The 21,825-nt window shown below is 39.9% G+C and overlaps 1 protein-coding gene across 8 annotated transcripts in view; it reads right to left on the minus strand.

Annotated features, from left to right (window-relative positions):
• The window catches only part of dst (dystonin), a 570,552-nt gene that overhangs the window by 383,628 nt on the left and 165,099 nt on the right, over positions 1-21,825 (minus strand). For 6 of the 8 annotated variants that reach the window (XM_069886062.1, XM_069886061.1, XM_069886059.1 and 3 more), the window contains exons 3-5: positions 17,754-17,843; positions 5,348-5,425; positions 3,137-3,229 (exon numbers count right to left, since the gene is read on the minus strand). In XM_069886062.1, coding sequence (XP_069742163.1) covers positions 3,137-3,229; positions 5,348-5,425; positions 17,754-17,843 — 261 coding nt within the window. Of the gene's footprint in view, positions 1-3,136; positions 3,230-5,347; positions 5,426-16,810; positions 16,847-17,753; positions 17,844-21,825 lie in introns of all 8 variants that reach the window. The other 2 variants (XM_069886058.1, XM_069886053.1) reach the window with 1 other exon arrangement.

A 21,825-nucleotide genomic window follows, 5' to 3' on the forward strand; every position in this document is an offset into this window, starting at 1 on the left:
AGTGAACACCACATGTTTCTTCTCCCTCGTCAAGTAGTTACTGAGCTTTAGCATGTAGGCAAGATATACCTGCCAATAAAAATCCCACTAACTAAAACAAACCTGGAGGCAGCAACAACTTGGGTGGCACAGTTAGCACAACGCTATTAAAGCACCAGCACCCCTGCTTTGAATCTAACACTATCTGTAAAGAGTTTGTACGTTCTCCTCGTGTCTGCATGGGTTTCCTCCAAGTGCTCCGGTTTCCTTCAACGGGGTTGTAAGATCATTGGATGGCACAGGTCTCAATGGCCAGAATCGGCATCTTCCATGTTGTAAATAAAATTACAAATTAGATTAATTATAACTTCGACAAATAGACCAGCTTCTGCCTCAGGACAGATCCACTTCTGTGAACATAACGTGCTTAACCTGGGCTGACCGCACTTCCTAAGTCACTTTGGCTATTACTTTAGTGCCAGATTCTTTCTACAATGATTTATATCATTGCGCATTTCAATTCCTCCAGGATGAAGCATTGCTAAATCTGTCATGAGAAACCTGGCCTTCAAGCATTTAACACGAGATAGGAAGGACTATAACCCCAATAAATTCTGCAGTTTCCTGCAGTGGACTGATACAATATGCCTTAATTGCTGACAGTGGGATTTTTAAAATACTGCACAGAATAAGAAACGATTTTCAATTGATACAGCTCTTTGCCCATCTGAAGAGTGAGGGGGGGTGAGAGAGAGAGGGGGGAGAGAGAGGGGAGGGAGAGCGAGTGGGGGTGGGAGAGCGAGTGGGGGTGGGAGAGCGAGTGGGGGTGGGAGAGCGAGTGGGGGTGGGAGTGCGAGTGGGGGTGGGAGTGCGAGTGGGGGTGGGAGTGCGAGTGGGGGTGGGAGTGCGAGTGGGGGTGGGAGTGCGAGTGGGGGTGGGAGTGCGAGTGGGGGTGGGAGTGCGAGTGGGGGTGGGAGTGCGAGTGGGGGTGGGAGTGCGAGTGGGGGTGGGAGTGCGAGTGGAGGTGGGAGTGCGAGTGGGGGTGGGAGTGCGAGTGGGGGTGGGAGTGCGAGTGGGGGTGGGAGTGCGAGTGGGGGTGGGAGTGCGAGTGGGGGTGGGAGTGCGAGTGGGAGGGGGGAAGAGAGAGGAATAGACAAGGAAAGAAAATCCCTGTTCATCCAATGAATTTGGGGCATTACCAATTTATCGTGAACCTGCTCATTAATTTAAGGATCACAGCATCTCATCACACTGAATAGCATCTGAGGGAATCACAAGCATAATCTTGCCACCACTTCTTAAAGCAAGATAAGTACTTAAGATTGATGGTAAATAAAATAATAAGTAATATTTCATTTATTTCATTTGTTTAATCATGGATAATTATGGGAAGATATTCAAAGAATTGAACAAATTATAGGAAGTATGTGGGTCAGGAAACAGAAGACATCACGATCCAGCAGTGAGAGAAATCAAAGCTGTCAATCAGGACAGCTCTATTATTTTGGGAGGCCGGTTTTATCCTAGTTTGGGAAAAACTTCTATAGGAATACTTAAGGGAATAATTTTTACCTTCAATAAAAATTAGTTTCACAATTGGTACAAAAAAAATTGGTTACTGATCCCCATCTTGACAACCTTAACAGGGGCACAATTGAGGGTGTCCTGTCTAGCTGCAAACAATGTGTGGTACGGTAGCTGCAAAGCATCAGACAGACGATCATCAAAACAGCCAAGAGAATCAATGGGGTCTCCCTCTCCTCTACTGATGATATTTAAGAAGAGAATTATCTAAATAGGCCTCAAGGAATTAGAAAAGACCCTTCCATCAATCATACAGTATCTTTAACCCACTGCAATCAAGAAGGAGGTACATGAGCATTAAAATCACAATTGCCAGACTGGGGAATTGCTTCTTCCTGCAGGCTGAGAGATTGATGAAGCCATGTAAACTATACCAAATTATTTATGTAATCATTATGTACTGTATATTGTGGGTTCTTGTGTGTGGACCACAGTCTGGAGATACGCTGTTTCATCAGGTTGCTAATGTACAATCTGATGGTAATGAACTTGAATTCTGAGGAACAGTGCCCTGAGGTAACCGAGGGACTGTGTGTTTATGTAATTCTCCTTTGAATGCTCTTGTTGAGTGCTTCTTGCTTTACCCTTTTCAAGTAGAGCATTCCAAATTACAACTTGCTGCATTAAGGAATTTGAAAATTCTACTTTCCATGCATCCAGTTAACTGTTCCATCATTCCATAAATCAACAGGACCAGATGCCCAGAGCATGCCCCTGGAAACACTCCATAAAAAGGCTTGGAGGAAAGTATGAGACTATTGGCCATACTCGGTTAAAAAACGGCTGTCAACATTGGTTTCCTCGAGTGAAAGCACCAAAGAAGTTTGATAATGTGATTATAAAAAGTCAGTTACATCCTTTTTTTAAAATCAGAAGAATAATGCTTTATTTTTTATGTATAATAATACATAATACATAAATAATAATACATCTTTAAAACAATCTAAAGTTCCTTTAACAAATTAAGTACTTTTGAATTGTTGTTACCAGATAGTAACCGAGGTCAGGATTGAACCCAGGTCTCTCACAATGTGAGACAACAGCCTTAACAGCTACACCAATCTTGATTAAATTTGAGTCACTCCAGCAGCCTGGATCCATTTCATTTAATAAAACCCATATTCCAAACTCAAAACAGCATCACACTACTCAATATTTTTGCTGAGGAGTTTGACTCCAGGCCAAACACACACTCACAGATGAACTCACAGGCACACAAACACTTTCACACACCAACACTCGCACATGGATGGACTCGTACACACACAAGTAGACATAGGCACGCACACACACACACACACACAAACAAACTTATACTTTCACACACCAACACTCACACATGCACAGACTCACACACACGCATGCGCACACACATGCACACAGTCACAGGCACACAAACATGTGCACGCACACACATAAGAGCACACGCACATACACAGTCTCTCTTTTGCTCTCTCTCACCATACAATTAAGTACAACATTGCCTAGATACACAAATTCAAAACAAAAACATAACCTTTGGGAGTTGAATCAAAACAGCTCAAAAATATACAGGAGAAAAATAAAAACATACCTGAAAGTGCAAAATAATGGTCCAGATCAACCCCAAGGTTAGTTTGGGATTCCCATCAGTTATGTCATCATTTCTAATGTTCACCAATTTGACCTATTGCACCAAAAACAAGGCGAAGGTTAATTAAATTGGCCACTGACAATGTGTATTTTGAAGAAATGTAAATTTTGATCATTTTACTATTAGAAAGCTCAAAAGCAATGCTATTGAAATTAAAGACCTTTGTGATTCTGCACTGGGCCAGAATGCTTAATGGGAGGAATTTTCATTTATCAGCTTGATAAGGTACAAGCATAACCCACATGTTTTGAAGAAATGTGACAAGCTTTCTTTGAATGAAACACCATCCTCTCCCCTTCCAATGTTCTCACCATCTCCTCACTGAAGTAATCTCCTTTGGATGGTCCAAGATCGACAGGTGGTGCAGCCTGCAACTTACAGTTGGCTTCCTGGCGCACCTTCCTTCCACTGAAGCACACATTACGTTATCTTGGTGCTGGAGAGCCAGCCAAGACTATCGGTATTTCTGAGGGGGCAATCCAGCACCCGAGCCAAATTCTGTCCAACTCAGTAGTGCAGACAGTATTCCGTACAGGAGGAGGCATACGGTTGCCTCCTGGAAAGAACTGCCTCATTTAGCAAATGGCTTGGTGACTGATTCCTGGGATGGCAGGAGTGATGGAAGAAGACATATTCCATAGACCAGAGTTATACTCATTGGAATTTAGAAGGACAAGAGGGGATCTCAATGAGAGATGTAAAATTTTGACAGGACTAGAAAGTTTAGATGCAGGAAGAATGTTAGTAATGTTAGAGAAATCCAAAACAAGTGGTCAAACTCCAAGGATAAGGGGAGAGGCATTCAGGACTCAGATGAGGAGCAACGTGTTCACTGAGTTGTGAGCTTGTGAAACTCCATGCCAGGAAAGGTTTTGAGGTCAGTTCATTAGATATATTCAAAAGGGGAGTTGGATGTGGTCCTTAAGGCTAACGCGATCAGAGAGAAAGCAGGAAGAGATCGCTTGATCAGTCATGATCATATTGAATGATGAAGAAAGCGCAAAGCAGAAACCTTCTCCTGCATCTATTTTCTTTACTATGACATGCCCCATTACTCTACAACTACCCTCCCCTCCCCCCTCAAGCTTCATTAAAATACCCTTTCAGGCATTATTAACAAACCTATTTCTCACTAACCTATCAGCTGTGTCTTGAATCACAACTTAATAGCAGAAAAGAAAAAATAGTTCTCCAATTCTTCGCTGGTTCTTTTGCCAAACTATACACAGTTTGCATCAATAGCTTTACAAAGGTCCTGCTAATCAGAATAACTACTCCTCCTTGACCCTATCAAAACCCTTAATCATTCTGAACAGCAGAAGTACACCTCCAGTTGGTCTTTTCCACTGGAAGTACTCTACCTCTCTAGTCTCTGGGATCACTCAGGTAAATCTCCCCATCTGCAAAGATTGGCCATGAAGCATAACAAGTGGATTGGATCTCAACTTTCAGCTGAGCCTTAACTAGAGCATTGCATTACATTCACAAATGTTTCTTGACATTGCACCCTTTTTCATTAAATCAGGGATCCATGTGGGACACATGAAAATACAAGGAAAGTAGGGATATGTAATCACGTGCAAGCTGCAGAGTTTTCGTTTAATTTGGGCATTGCTTTGGCGATGACACGTGGGCTGAAGTACCAGTTCTTGTACTGTGCAGCCTTAATGATTTGTACAAACTCAGGACAACCTAAGCCGACAAATCATCATTATGTTGGCAGGTGAATTGTAACTGTAAGATAAAATAATCATTGTGGAATTAATTTTAAAAAGTAGCCACTGGGGCATTTGGTTCAGAACAGTTTATTTTCTACGTCATCTGAAAACCCCAATTTTCCCAACTTCTTTAGCATAAACTCTTCACTTTCATGAGCTTTTGTAGTTTTCTTTTAAATGCATCAATGGTGTTTCACACATCCATCTTGCATTGTCACCAGTTCACTCCAAATGAACCCCGGGAGAAGATCACTTCTTTAGTAGATTAATGAGTGACTATCTAATATTTCCAGCCTTAGTTTGCATCTCTAGCCAGTGGAAGCACGTTCTGGATATTCACACCATTGAAGCCTTGCACTGGCGTGAAGATCTCCATCTGATCACCATTCCCAGAAAAGTTTCCCAAGCTACTCAAGATGGAATCTAAACGCACCTGTCTCCGCTTCAAGTAGTCCAGTGCAATCTGTACATTCTGTAGTCTATGGAAACGCATGCGTCCTTTCTCACGGGGCTGCATTTAAAAAAGAAAGACAAGGAGATCTCATTAATGACTACTCCTTAAAGTTGTTCCAAAAAGTCCCTCACTTTGATCAGACATGAACACTTGAAGGATTCACTGGCGTGAAGTTTTGCATGCATTGTTGTGGCCACTCAACACGTGCCTATTCTTGGAGAAATGCAATGGGAGGAAGCTTGGCAGAATGAAGCATTTAACAGCAACACTCCGGACAGCTCCAAATATTCTATTGGTCAGATTAAATTTCCCAAACCTCGAGCCTCCTCCCCACCTGAAGTCAGGAGAAACACCTAGACAATCCTAATAGCCCAATATCCACTGATAACACCTTTCACGGTAATTTCAATGGGGAGGATTGAAAACGCAAACACACCAGAGTGTTTGGGATCGCATCAGATTGACTTCTCAAACAACTTTGACCAAATTCAATTTATTTTACTTGAAACAAAAGGTGATAACAATTCAGAGGTGCCACCATAGCTCTGAATATCACAGAGAAAAAAAATATTGAATTGCCTGCCCATCCCAACAAATTGGTTTGGTTCTCAAATCAGAGCCATGATGTACCGGTTGCAAACCAAAGCAGAAAATACCCTCGAAGGACGAGGCAAACGACACAAATATTTTTACATTTAACAAATATGGACCTTACCCTCAGGGTCATCTCTCAACTCCCGGTAGTTAACACAAGAACCAATCATAGCCCCAAAGGGGCAGGGACATTACAAATTGTTTAAAAATGTAATATTCACTCAATCAAATTTGTTTTTTTTTAAAAAAAGAATATACTGGAACATTTTAATGGATATTTATCATTTTCAGATTATAGGCAAGCAATGTCAAATTATCAGTGGGCTAATTCTTCTGGACATCAGAGTGTCTGTGAGCACCATAATGCTTGGCAAAAACTATTATAGCAGGACATACAGTGGTCTAGTCACTCAGAAAACTATCTCAAAAGCACACACATCTATCAGTCTATTTATCAAGAGTAGTTATGGACTAGAGCAAACAAAATACTGCCAAAAACATCAACATCTCCAGTCAAAAATGTAGCATAGTTTCACCAGCAAGACACACCAAAATGAAGAAAGCAAGAAAATAGAAATCAGGTTTGTAAAATCAACTTGTTTATTTACAATTGTGATTAAAGAGCTAATGGGCCCATCATAGTCAGAAACATGCTGTTGCAAACTTTTCTGGCAAAATTTAGGGTGTTTTTTTAAAAGTCTATCACTGCAGCAAATGAGGCACCTGAGAGGTATAAAAAATGCAAGAACCTCAAGAAAGAAATCAGAAGGCTAAAAGGATACACGAGCTTGCTTTGGAAGACAATGTGAAGGAAAATCCTAAGGGTTTATACAGGTATATTAAGAGTAAAAGGATAGTAAGGGACAAAATTGGTCCTCTCGAAAATCAGAGTGTTCGGCTTTGTATGAACTTTAAACCGGCGGGGAAGATCTTGAATGTTTTTTTTCCATCAGTATTCATTCAGGAAACAAGCAGTGAGGTAATGGAACCGACAGATATTAAAAAGGAGGAAGTGCTTGCTGTCTTAAAGCAAGTAAGGGTGGATAAATCTCCAGAGCCTGACAAGATATTTCCTCGGACCTTGATGAAGGCTAGCGCAGAAATTGCAGAAACTCTGGCAGAAATACTTAAAATGTCATTAACCACAGGTGTGGTGTCGGAGGATTGGATGATAGCTCACGTTGTTCTGTTGTTTAAAAAAGGCTCCAAACATAACCCTGGAAACTATAGGCCAGGGAGCCTGATGTCAGTCATGGGTAAATTATTGAAAGGTGTTCTAAGAGATCAGATATACAAGTATATTTGATTAGGGACAATCAACATGGCTTTGTACATGGTAGGTTGTGTTTAATCAATCTTATAGAGATTTACAAGAGGAAAAGCAGTGGATGTTGTCTGCACGGACTTTAGTAAGGCCTTTGATGTGGTCCCAGATGGGAGGTTAATCAGGAAAGTTTATACACGGAGCGTGGCAAGATGGCGTAAAGGCAAGACATGTATTCCACCTTCTCCCAGCTGGAACATTAAACGCCCGACTTTAAGTTGTTTAAACTTAGCTAAAAATAATATTTTTAATTTTTAAACAATAGTAAATTACTATGGCAACTAATGTAAAAAAATTCTAAGGCAAGTAAGAGTGGATAAATACTTCAAAAGAAATTGCCATTTAAAAATACGGAAGAATTGAGGCCTACCTTTACAGTGGAATCCTCAAAGTCAATTTCGGTGATTCCTAAAGCCAAGAGGACCCCAGCCCGGCCGATCTTGACACCGGTGCCGACCTTGCTCCCGCAAGATGGCGCCGGCACCTTGGTGAGCTCGGCCGCTGCCGATCCGTGCGCACGTGAAGCCATGCACGTGGACGACACAGTCGACAGGGAGACCCGCGGCCCCGCGATCTTGCCAGGCGGCCTGGAGACGTGGGGAGTGGCATCGGAAGATGCTCCGACACAGCCCGTGGCTTTGCCCGGCCTCCGTGGAGTGTTGTGGGTCTGGGAGCTCCTTGATAAGGTGTGGGCTGTGGGGGAGCCCAATGCCGGCGCCCCGAAAAGGTCGGGGGGCCGGCATCGGGGTGTCCAGACCCGCAGCGGCACTGCCAAGGCATCCACACAGACAGAAGAGGAATTACTTACCTTTGCAGAATATATCCAGCAGGGGGAGCCAGTAACCTATGAAGGTACACCTCAAAAAGTGGAATCAGAACCTGGAATGGATTCAGTATTTACAGTTCTGGAAGGGATTGCCCATCAGATGGGTAATATTTCAAAACAAATATCAGATCAAATGAATCAAGGATTTATGGAGGTGAAAATGAAGATGCATACCTTATGTAAAGAAATGTCAAATATGAAGCAAGATAAGAATGTAGTCAAAAGTGACATTAATAGATATATAAAATCTGTTGATACTGTACAAGAAAATTTTAAGAAAATTGAGATAGCTTTTTCTGAGTGTGAAAGTCAAGTGGAGCGTAATAGAGAAAAAATAGAAAAAGTGGAAGGATCTTTCATAGATTGGGGAATTCAAAAAAGAGACTTATTGAAGAAGATAGATTCTTTGGAAAATCTGTGTCAGAGAAATAATGTGAAGATAGTTGGTCTTCCAGAAGATATTGAAGGCTCTGATTCTATATAATTCTTTAAACATTGGATCCCAGAAGTTTTGGGTAGAGAGTTCTTTCCTGAAGGTTTGGAGTTAGATAGGGCTCATAGAGCTCTGAGCAGAAAACGCTTGCAGGACAACTGCCGAGAGTAGTTTTGATTTGTTGTTTAAAATACCAGGATAGAGAAATGATTTTACATATGGTTGTACAAATAGCATGACAAAACCAATCCCCATTAATGGTTCAAAATAACAGAGTGCTTTTTTATGCTGATTTGAATCAGGAAGTTATTCGTAGACGGCGAGAATTCAATATGGCTAAAGATGTTCTGTGGCAAAAAGGTTATAAGTTCGCTTTTCATTACCCTGCAATTTTGAAGGTTTTTTATGGAAACTTTCAATCTCAATTTTTTGAAAATTATGCCTTAGTTTTTGCGAACCCCCTGCCAGAATTGAGTAGAAATGGTCATTCTCCGCCTTTGTCTCCTAAAAGGAGATTAAATGGAAATGGAAATGGCAGTAGAAATGGAAAGAATGGGAACAATGGAAAAAATGGAAAGAAAGAAGAAATACAGAATCCTCTTGATATCGAAGATCCGGAGCAATCGTTGGGTTTGGAGTTACTGGGTTGAAGATATGGACTATATTTAAGTGTGTTTATCTATATAATAAATATGTATCCGGCTGGGGGGGAGGGGTGGATGACACCGAAAACTTTGTAAGTCATATGCCACCAGTGGGTTTCCCACACCCAGTTTTTTAGGGTAATACTGCCTTTGGGTGTTTTTTTTTTGTGTTTGTGTTGGTTTTTTAAAATTTTTTTTAAGAGGGGATTTTTTTTCCTCTTTTTAAAATTTTCTTTTTATTTTTGAAGGATTACAAAGGGGAGCATTATTTTATAGAGTTTAATTTTTTAGTGTGTGTATTTACTAATAGTTAAAATTATGACTAAATTGAACTTTGCAACTTTTAATGTTCAGGGGTTAAATAATCCAATAAAGAGAAAGAGATTATTGGCATATATAAAAAAGATGAAAATTGATATTGCTTTTTTTTTTACAAGAAACACATTTGACTGAGAAAGAACATTTGAAATTGAAAAGAGACTGGGTTGGTCAAGTTTTTTTTAATTCCTCTTTTAATTCTAATCTGCAAACTGAATATAAAAGTAGAGTTATATCAGATCATTCATTATTATTTTTCTCTTGTGAAAGTTCGGAGATAGTACATTCGACGTATAGATGGAAGTTTAATGCAATGTTATTGAAAAAACCAGAGTTTGTTACCTTTGTTAAAGAGCATAGTTCTTTATTTTTGACTGAAAATGTTAATTCTGTAAAGAGTCATTTTATAGTATGGGATCCTTTAAAAGCTTATTTGAGGGGACAGATAATTAGCTATTCTATGAAAGTTAAGAAACAATATATGGCAGAAAATTTACAGTTGGAAAATCAGATTGCTGAACTAGAGAAAGATTTTCAGAAAGATATAACAGAAGATTTTTAAAAAGCCATATTAGCGAAGTTAAAATTACACTATAATACTTTACAAACTTACCAGTTTGAGCGCTTAATTAATAGATCTAAACAACGTTATTATGAGTTGGGGGAAAGGGCTCACAAGGTACTTGCCTGGTAATTGAAAGCTGAACAGGCATCTTGGGCTATTAATGCTGTTAAGAAGAATTCAATAATCACCTATAAGCAAAAATTATATACTTCTGAGGGGAAACAGGATAATGGTTCTATTGATTCTTACTTATCTAAATTAATGTTACCTGTACTAGATGAGAAAGATATTCAGGAGTTGGAATCTCCATTTATGGATTTTGAAATCAAGGAAGCTATTCAGGAAATGCCTAATGGTAAGTCCCCAGGAGATTATGGGTTTCCTATGGAATTCTATACACCTTTTTATGACAAATTTTCCAATATATTTGGGGAAGTGTTAAATCAAGTTACTTTGATCAATGCATATCGGCGGCAACCTAATCATCCTATGGTAGTTGCACTAGATGTTGAAAAAGTTTTTGTTAGGGTTGAATAGGACTTTTTATTTAAGGTATTAGAGAAATTTAAATTTGGCTCTTTCTTTATTGGTTGGGTTAAGGCCTTGTATATGAATCCGATTGCTAGGGTGTTGACAAATGGACAGACATCTTTAGCTTTTAAATTGACTCGATCAACTTGTCAAGGCTGCCCATTGTCGCCAGCCCTAATTGCATTGGCTATAGAACCATTAGCACAGGCTATTAGACAAAATGAGGATATTAGAGAGATGAGGATTAAGGATGAAGAATATAAAATTAATCTATTTGGAGACGATGTGTTGATATATTTGACAGAGCCTGAGAGATCGTTGAAACAGTTACAGGAATGTTTATCGAAATTTGGAGAATCGTCAGGATATAAAGTTAACTGGGATAAAAGTGAAATTTTGCCAGTTGAAGTAGAAGATTATTCTGAATTTAAAAATATTACAAAATTAAGATGGACAAATAAAATCAAATATTTAGGTATATTTGTGGACAATGACTATCAATCGTTATATCATTAAAATTATGTACTTATATTGAGGCAGATTAAAGCAGACTTAACTAAATGGAAAGATCTTCCATTAACTCTAATTGGATGTGTTAATTGTATTAAGATGAATATCTTTCCTCGAATTCAATATTTATTTCAATCAATACCTTGGTTTACTTTCAAAGAGTTTTTTTCAGGATTTGAATAAAGCAGTACGAGAGTTTTTGTGGAAAGGTAAATTAGCTCGAGTAGCATTGCACAAACTTACTTGGAAATATGCATTGGGTGGCTTACAATTGCCACATTTTCAAAATTATTATGAGGCAGCTCAGTTGAAGTTTATTAGTAGACTGATGGATTTGGATCAAACTCCTAGTTGGGCTAAGGTGGAGATATCATGTCTACCTAGAACAAAGATACATTAATTTATATTCTGTTGGAATTTGATTTTATACAGGTATATGATATGCCAATACTGAAACATTTATTAAAGATTTGGATTTAAAAATATTTTAGGATCCAAAGATAAATTATCAATTTTAACTCCATTATACAATAATCGGCTTATTCCTTTTTCAATGTTTAATAGTTATTTAAAGATTTGGAATTCTAAAGGTATAAAGACAATACAGGACTGTTTTGTAGAGGGTCAATTTATTTCTTTTATCCATTTGAGAGAACGATTTGAAATACCTTTAAATTCTTTATTTGTGTATTATCAGCTTAGGGCTTTGGTAAAAGATAATTATGGTAGAGAGATGTATTTCCCTACTTAGTCAAAATTTGAATCTTTGACTTCTACTATACCAAAGAAGGGTTATGTTTCAGTTATGTATAATTTATTACAGGACAATATGGATAAACCAGATTGGGAAAAATCTAAACTTAAATGGGAGACTGATTTCATGTTTACTTTTCTTGAAGATGATTAGGTGAATTTGTGTCAGGACAATGTAATTAAATTGACTAATGTAAGATATGGTATGGTCAATTATAATTTTTTTACATCAATTGTATTTGACCCCGGAAAAGTTAAAAAAAAAATATGGGTTTAGTAATTCGAATTCTTGCTTTAGATGTGGTTTATGTACTGGTACTTTCTTACATGCTGTTTGGACTTATGGGATCAGTGCTGGGACCACTGTTGTTTGTCATCTATATCAATGATCTGGATGATAATGTGTAAATTGGATCAGCAAATTTGCAGATGACACTAAGATTGTAGGCATTGTGGACAGTGAGGAAGGCTTTCAAATCTTGAAGAGGGATCCGCACCAATTCGAAAAATTGGCTGAATAATGGCAGATGGAATTTAATGCAGACAAGTGTGAGGTGTTGCATTTTGGAAGGACAAACCAAGAAAGGATGTACACGGTAAATGGTAGGGCACTGAGGAGTACAGTGGAACAGAGAGATCTGGGAAAAAAGATAGATAAGTCCCTGAAAATAGAATAAAGTTGTAAAGAGAAATTTTTAGCACGTTAGCCTTTATAAATCAAAGTACTAATTATTGGAGTTGGGATGTTAAGGTAAAGTTGTAAAAGACCAAATCTGGAGTATTGTGTGCAGTTTTGGCAACTTAACGAGAGGAGATATATCAATAAGAAAGAGCGCAGGGAAGATTTATTAGAATGTTGCCCAGACTTCAGGAAGTGAGTTACAGGGAAAGGTTGAACAGGTTTGGAGTTATTCTCTGGAGCGTTGAGGAATGAGGGGAGATTTGATAGAGATATTTAAAATTATGAAGGAGACAGACAGAGTAAATATAGGTAGGCTGAGGACATGCGTGATGGGTGAAAGGGGAAGAATTTAGGGGGAACATGAGGGGAAACTTTTTCAAACAGAGAATGATGGGAGTGTGGAATGAGCTGTCAACTGAAGTGGTGAATGCGGGCTCATTTTTAACATTTAAGAAGAATTTGAACAAGTACATGGATGAGAGGTGTGGAGGGCTGTGGACTGGGTGCAGGTCATGGCACTAGGCAGAAAAATGCCTAGATTAAGAGATTGTTTACAAGATATTTTGAAAATAAAATTTTCTTTAGATCCAAACATCTCTTTTAATCGGGGAAGTTACTGAAGTGGCTTTGATCCATAAATTAGATAAATTTCAAATGGCATTTTTGCGATTAGCTTTAGCAGTAGCAAGGAAATGCATAGCTGTTTCATGGAAAGAGCAAATGGAGCTTAATTTACAAAGATGGCATTCAGAAATGAGGTCCTGTATACCAATGGAGAGGATAACTTATAACATAATTTACAGGATAAATATTATGTATTTAAAAAGATTTGGAGCCCATATTTGAATCAGTTCACTTTGAAAATCTGAGACGGGTCGTGAATGCTGCTGGATCTCCATATCATATAGTAAATGAATTATGTGAGTTATTCTCCTTATCTATTTCTTTCTTGGTCTCTTTTTTTCTCTTTGGGGGTAGGTGGGTTAGAATTAGGATAATGGGAGGGGTAAGGTTTTGGTGGGAAGGGGAGTTTGGGGGGGGGGGTGTTTAGGATTTCCTGTAGTTACTTTTAGGTTATTTCTTTGTAACCATGAATGATTTTGACAATCTGTTAATATTTCAATTATGTAATTGTGGTTATTACTTGGTTTTCTAATAAATAAAATATTTTTAAAAATTAGAATACAGTTGATAAATTATTGACAAGAGTGTGGAGCCGGTGATTGTCTAATGCCTGGTCAGAAGGCAAGTTTAAGGGAGGTACCAAACAGCAAGAACCAGAAAGGATGAAGGAACAAAACTGTGGGTCAAAGGATTTGTTCTGTGTTGTTGATTTCTAAAATCTTTGGCACTAAACACCCAAGGGCACCAAAAGTGCAGGTGGAGGGCGGTAGGGGGTGAAGAGGAGGAAGTCAAAGGTGCACAAAGCCAATTATAAAGGAGAAGAAGGAATCGAGTGAGAAGAGCTTAAAGACCAGAAATGAGGACAAATCCATTCAGGAAATGGAACACGATCATTTAACAAAAAAAGCTGCTAGTCTGGAAAATCAGTGGAGGGGGGGGGGGGGGGGGTTCACATAACAGAGATGAGGGGCAATGGAGTTTGAATGAGCTGAATGTCATGAAATGCAACAGGTGGCCAAATGAGAACGCAAGACGAAAGATTCAGAAGAGTATGGCACGGTTGGCATACCGGTTAGCGTAATACCTTTACAGTGGCAGCGATCAGGACCGGGGTTCAAATCCCACGCTGTCTGTAAGGAGTTTGTATGTTCTCCCCGTGCATGGGTTTTCCCCAGGGGTTCCGGTTTCCTCCCACTGTTCAAAACTTACTAGGGGGAGGGGGTGTCAATTGGGCAGCACGGGCACATGGGCTGCAATAACCTGTTACTGAGCTATGTCTAAATTAAATAAAAAATAAATTTAAAAAGAGTAGAATGCAGTTGCAGCAGAGCTAAGGCAGGGTAGTAGTGGATGAAGGAGATGCATGGGACACCTTAAGGACAAACAGAATGCCACGAGGTGGCACAATGTGGCAGCTGATGGGCCGATGCCTTGCAGGTCCTGTGACCTTTGAATGCTGTGTGTGAAGTTTGCATGTTCTCCCTGTGACCACATGCATTTACCTCAGGTGCCCTGATGTCCTCTCACTTCCCAAATGCACTAAGGTCGGTGGGTTAACTGACCATTGTACATTATCCCGAGCGTATCGATGATGATAGAATCTGGGACAGAGTCATGGGAGCATGCAGAAAACATTGAGTGGGATTACTGTAGTGTCAGATTGACGTAGGTCAGTACTTGATTATGGGCTTACACTCACTGGGCTGACGTGCCTGCGCTGTGTGGCTCCAGGACTCGCACAGTCTGATTCAGCTTCACAGTCCACTGCCCAGCAACATCAACCATGGATAAAACCAGTTGTTCAGTCCTTCCAATACTTGATAATCCAGAATTAAGTCTTAGACAAGAGGTCACACTCTTGTCTCTTGACTTTGTGGTCTGAATCAGAGAGCTGGGGCAGAAATCCCAAAAACAATGCAGTTCTCTGACTGGAATACTGGCAAATATTAGGCAAAAAGAGGGAGGGGGAAAATCAATGAAGCCAATGGCACCACAAATTTGAAAGGTTCAGTGCCTCAGTAAAGCTAATACTGTGCATGGAGTCATTGAAGATGCAGTACAGAAACTCACTTCCAATGTAGCCATCCGCACCATCTGGCTCCTGAAGGTGGGGAAGGATAGAAATCTTGTTGAGGTTTATAAAATCATGAGAGGTGTAGAAAAAGGCAAGAATCATTGTCTTTTACCCAGGGCAAGAGATTCTGAAATTAGAGGGTAAAGAATTCAAGGGGACTTGAGGGACACCTTCTTCACAGTTAGGTTGGAGGGTACATGGAACAAGCTGCCAGAGCAAGGGATAGAGAGGGGATTATTGGAATGTTTGAAGACATTTAGACAAGTACATGGATAGGAAACATTGAGAAGGTTATGGGCCTGTGCAGGCAAATGGGACTAGCCTGGTTAACATGGACAAGTTGGGCTGAAGGCCTGTTTCTGTGCTGTAACACTCCATGAGTCTAGGTGCTCCAACTAGTGTTGGATGAGCCTCTGGAAGGTTTGATGCATGTATGTGATCCTGAAAATCATCATCTTGCACATTTAATACATTCCACTCAGAAACAACAGACTCCAAGGGAAAAGCCAATAAAAATCTCTGATTTTTATGGTATGGTGGCTTGAGTCTGGGCCCCGAGATTAATTATGAAGCCCTGTTGGATGGTTAAAGACCTTGTTGGAGTCGGCCATAGGTTGGCAATGCAAAATAGTGAGTGAGCACACATCTGTTATTGAAATACATTCTACCCAAACAGTGTAAGCAAAGGAACAGTCTTACAAAGGATGCCCAGGGAATCCCATTCAATTGGCCCTGTTGATCAAACAGAACCTCCCCTTGCTCCACTGACCCCTCGCCACCCTGCCAACAGCATTAAAAAAATGGAATTTTAATGAGGGGTCCCCACTTGAATTTCTCAGGAATTCGACTAATATTACCAAAAACTGTGGAGGGAGTTGAGGGGAATCCTCAAAAGAAATCCAGTCCCAAGTTTCACGCCTTGTAACAAAAAATTAATTCTGACTGAGCACTGCCAATAACACTTCACAAAAGTGTTTGGTTCAATGGCATATTCCTCGTCATTCCATTGCATTTTCTTTTCCCCTGATCCTTAACATCTTGTTTGACAACTTAATTTTAAGCTAACGTGGGTGTAGTTTTTCTCCAAAGACTCCACTTCGGGAACATGCAGGGGATGGAAAAATAAGCCAGATTTCACCCATTCATTGAGGAAACTGGAAGTAAATAACAGGATCGTGTACTTTTGCCGAAGGAAATATAGATTTGAAATATTATTTTTTCACCTTGCTTGGTTTTTTTTAAAAAAGCTTTCCGCCAATTAACAGCTCATGCTGAATTATGTAGGGATCATCTTTTGAAAACTCCACTCTGGGCAGCTAGGATTAAGATGGTCTACAAATAGCTTAAGGCCCCTGCAGTAACAGATTTGTCCCACTGCACTGTCTCACTGGAAGGTTAGCACATTGCTAAAGTAAGTTTTAGTTCTACTTTTGTTACACGATCTTTTCACCAACCAGAACAGGACACATTAGTACAGTTATCGGGGGCTGGTCGAGCAACCTACCCCCTTATCACCATCACCATCCTCATGCTGGTCACACGCGCATGCTTCCTCTGCACTCACCAACCGCAACGTCTTCAGTATGTCTCGCTCCCTTGGCTATCGAACCATAGAGAAGGTACAGGAAAGAAGGACAAAAGGCACAGGACAGTCGAGAAGTGAAGAAAAAAAGTTTTATGAAATGAAAACACAAGGTAAACGTAAAACAAGACAAGAGCAAATCAAAGAAAGAGAAAATAATGCATTCACAAACCCAACAGATGTTGGTAATCTTTGGACAAGGGTCAGCGGGAAAGTGGGAACCCCCATCACCTCAATGTCCTCTCCAAGTCACCTCTCCATCTCGGGTACGGCTAAACGCTATAAATGAACTAAGTGCCAGGGAGATTCAGCAGATTGGGCAGCATTTGAGGAGGAACAGTTCATGCTTCAGAATGATGACTTCTCATCTTAAACGTGTGCTGAAGGGTCATCTGTCTGAAATGTACACCCTCTTCCTCTCCCCCTCCACAGATGCTGCCTGACCCACTGAGTATCCCCAGCATTATCTGTGGATTTTGTTTTTAAGCTCAGATTTCCAGTATCTGTGTTTTCTTTTGCTTTTCAAAACCCTGCATCTCTCTCCCAACAGCACCGGTCAAGCAATCTCACCAGGGATCGAAAGGGCTGGGTGCCCATCTCCATGACAATGACAATTAGGATAAAACAAATGGATAAAACCCTTTTTCCTGGGCTATGACCAAATTATACAAAATAATGGGTTTGTTTATCCCCCAGAGATTTCCTTTCCAAAGGTAAGGAGATAATTTGCAGAGGAAAGTGTAAATGTTCTCACAGGAACAATTTATTTTTAGAAAAGGAAGCAGGACTTCAAGGAATTAACAGAAAGAAGTCATAAGTTGCAAAGCAGAGTATCCAGCATCTTTAGATATGAGAAATAATTAATCACAAGAGAGCTGACTGTACAGTGGGAAGGTGGTCCTTAATCAGTATGGATATCACTCACCAGGGTATCCCCAGATAGAGCTTCCAGGAGAGAGATCAGGTTATGTCCATCTCGCAAGTCCTCGTACAGATCATTTATGTGTTTCCGTACCTGGAAGAAAGATACAATTAAAATCCAATGAAATCAACAGCCTGTTCTTCACAGTCACCTGGACTCCCAACTATTGAAACATCACAATTTTTGCACTAACTGCAATTATGAATATTTATTTATCCTTTTCTAGTTATTATCCCTTTTTCTCTTTGGCATATGTCAGTAATTTAATTTATACGACTGTAGTTGATTCATCTTAAGTACCCATGTGCTGCAGAAAGAAATAATTCAGCACATCTCTATATTGTACTCATGAATATGACAATAAAGTCTCAAAATTCATAACTAGGAGATCTGATAACAGCTGGAAATAAACGTCAGTTCTTCTCTTGAGTCCACAATAATCCAGTACAAGTGCTGTGCACTTCACAACAGCGGCATTTCAGGAAGTTGATTGATTACCACCTTCAAAATCAATTGTCGCTGACAAAGCTGCAAATGAAAAAACTTTCATAGTATGATCAAGTTAAAAGTGCTTCTTCAATAACTGACCTGCCCAGGTCACAGTGGATCACTGTGAGGTCCAATCAAGCCTCATGGAAGTGAGATATGATTTTGGTACACCTATTTCTTTTTGTAAACCCTCCAGATAGTGCAGTTACACAAGAGACGAATGCCCTCAGCTCATCAAATTTGTGTTGACACAGAATATTGGCCTCACTTTAGTCATGGTTGTCGAGGGAGCTGCCACACCCACCCAGATAATATGGGCTTGCAGGGCACAGGGCTGAGTCAGCCACGCCAGTGCGTTTAGGCAGCTTCCCGCTGCCCACGTGTTTCTCTAACCCATTATGATCCTGCGAGATGACCCTCTTGTCCAGTGTCTAGTCTTTTGTGTTTGCTGATTTTTGTGCTTTGTGTATTCTTTTATTAATTGGTGTACAGCACTTTGGAGCCACATTCCATTGTGTTTAAAATGAGCTATGTAAATAAATATTCCACTCAATTTAATTCATAAGAACAATCCTGAAACATGAGTGTAGTTTTGGCATATTCAAATTTGAAATTGAGCACAAAATATTTGTGTGAAAGGGAATACATCCACCATTTTCAGAAGTGACCATTACCTTTCATGAGATTTAATAAAATGGGCCTAAATTAAAAGAAAAGCAGAAATGGAGAGCTGTTTCTACCAAAGTTTATTGCAGTGGTTCTCAACCCTTTTTCTTTCCACTCACATACCATTTTAAGTATTCCCTATGCCATAGGAGCTCTGTGATTAATAAGGGATTGCTTAAGGTGGTATGTGGGTGGAAAGAAAATTTGAAACCCACTGTTTTAATTGTACCTAATGGACTCGTAATGTCCATGGTTTCACAGCTCTAAAGGAAATGGGCCAATAACAATTTTTCTCAAGCAAAATATATCAGTAACAATTGGGTCTAGAGCAGTGGTTCTCAACCTTCCCTTCCCACTCACATCCCACTTTAAGCAATCCCTTGCTAATCACAGAGCACCAATGGTAAAGGGATTACTTAAAGTGGGATGTGAGTGGAAAAGGTTGAGAACCACTGGGTTATTGCTATCTTGAAGACTTGGTCCTCATCACCTTTGTAAAGCTTCATCATGCTGAAGGGTGTGGGGTTGAGGATGATGCATGACGTTACAAATAGCTAACTATAAGGCCTAATAAAGTACTGCATTTTGTTGCTAATGTGATTAGAATAGCCACACTCCAAAGATTCATCAATCAATTCTTTTTAAGCCCAAAGGTTCTCAATGTCCTTATTTAATTGAGCTTGTTGAATAAATGCCACTTTCAAAGAATGTCTTATACCAACATCAAAATTCATTTGCATCTGAAATCCTTCTCATTGTACTAGGGATAATGTCACAAATACATTTAGAACACTCCTCTAAATCTACCTCTTTGATGAGTAGCTCATGTTGTTGAAATACACTCCCACAAAAATCTTTTTGTTGAAAGCAAATCATCTCTAAAACAGTGGTTCTCAATCTTTTTCTTTCCACTCAAGTACCACTTTAAGTATTCCCTATGCCATAGGTGCTCTGTGATTAGACAGAGATTGCTTAAGGTGGTATGTGAGTGGGAAGGGAAGGTTGAGAACCACTGCTCTAGAACCAACTCTTACTGAAATATTATACTTGAGAAAAATTGTCACTGGCCCATTTCATTTGAAGTTATGAAACCGCGCACATAACGAGTCAATTGGGTACGATTAAAACAGTGGTTTTCAAACTTTTTCTTTCCACCCACATACCACCTTAAGTAATCCCTGACTAATCACAAGAGCACCTATGGCATAGGAAATACTTAAAGTGGTACATGAGTGGAAAGGAAAAGACTGAGAACCTCTGCTCTAAAAGCATTTTTTTTAATAGGACTGATAAAAATTTCCTTCCCATTAGTGCTCAGTCTAGATTTGAATCCATTTCATCGGAGCAAAAACCCACTTTGTCATTGAGGTAATCTGACAGGCTAAATGGGAGTGGAGAGGACAATGGGAATTTATTGTCACGTGCAATTACAATGTACTGATGCACCAACATTCACACAGTACTTGCTGCAGCCACATAGGTATATAAAATACCCCAAATACAATAGTTTACATTACCATTATATGCCAAGACAGAAAAAAAGGATAAATATCAAAGGATAAATAAGTAAATATTTGTGGGTGTAGTGAATGCAAGAAAAAGTGCTGTTTCAGTGGGCAGACATACCTTTTGGTGGTCCTGAGGTAGTTTATGGTTAGAATAGTACAGGGAAGTGTAAAAGGCTGACAGATGATGGATATAAACTGTTCCTGAACCTGGAAGTGTCAGACTGCAGGTGGAGATTTTGCCCCTGTATGTAACTCCGCATATTCAGGTGAGTGGTAGAATCTGGGGAGAGTTACTTTGGGAAATGATGGAACTGGATTCTTGATTGTCAGCGCAGAATCAATGGGATGAAGAGTCTGCCTCCCTGCTGTGAGATTCTACAAACAGACCACCAATGACAATCACTGCTTCCAGGGTGGGCCAAGTTCTGCACAGTCACCAACTCTTGCACAGCACAATCAGATGTAATATTGGTCCAACTCCTCACCCACAAGAAAGTAAGAAGTAACAGCAGATTATCTAGTGTACTGAAAGATTTGGGTGAGGTGTAAATGCTGGCCAGAACACCAGGGGTGTCTAAAAACCCTCCTGAAATTCTCCATCCAGCAATCAGCCTGTTGCCCTCAAAAGTATTCCTTCCATCTTGCCCTGCAGACCAAGCTTTCGACCACCTCTCCAATCATAGGTGGCAGGTTTTCCTATTTGTGTGTCATGGCCTTGGGGGTTTTTTTTACTCCTTTAGAAGAACCTCACGCATGTAATTAGTTGCTGTTGTTGAAAAGGGAAGGAGAACTTGGATTTACATAGCACCTTCCACCACCTCAGAGCAGCGCATTGCAACTTAGAGCCAATGAAAGCCAAGGGCTGGAAGGAGTAAACTGTAGGGTGTTTGCTGAGGTCAGGTGAATGAAGGAACAAGAGCTGAAAGCTGTGAGAATGCTGAAGGAGAGGGAAAGGATTAAGGGTTCTGAAATTAATTTGCATAAATAAGAGTAAAAATTGAATAATCGGCCATGGTTAAGCAATAAATGGCATCCAACGTCTTCCTCAATTACAAAATCCATGTCATGGACAGAGAGAGGGAGCGAGAGAGAGAGAAAAATTGCTGGAGATGCAAGTGTGAATGAAGATGCTAGCATCTGGAGTAGCAAACAATCTGCTGGAAGAAGTCAGCAAGAGAAAAAGAATGGGTGATGTTTTGGGTTGGAACCCTTCATCAAGACATCGATGGTGTTGCAGAGGACCTGTTGATTCAACACCAAAAGATGCCATTCAGTTCCATGTGCCCATACTGGACCTCTGCAAGAGTTCATTCTCTTGCAGCATTTGCTTGCCCCACAAATATTTAAATACTCCTTAAACTATTAAAATATACCCATTTCCCATTGAATATGCTTCTCTGCGGGATCAAAAG

Source organism: Narcine bancroftii, chromosome 6 (assembly GCF_036971445.1).
Source record: "Narcine bancroftii isolate sNarBan1 chromosome 6, sNarBan1.hap1, whole genome shotgun sequence".
In the NCBI taxonomy this organism is placed as follows: Eukaryota; Metazoa; Chordata; class Chondrichthyes; order Torpediniformes; family Narcinidae; genus Narcine; species Narcine bancroftii.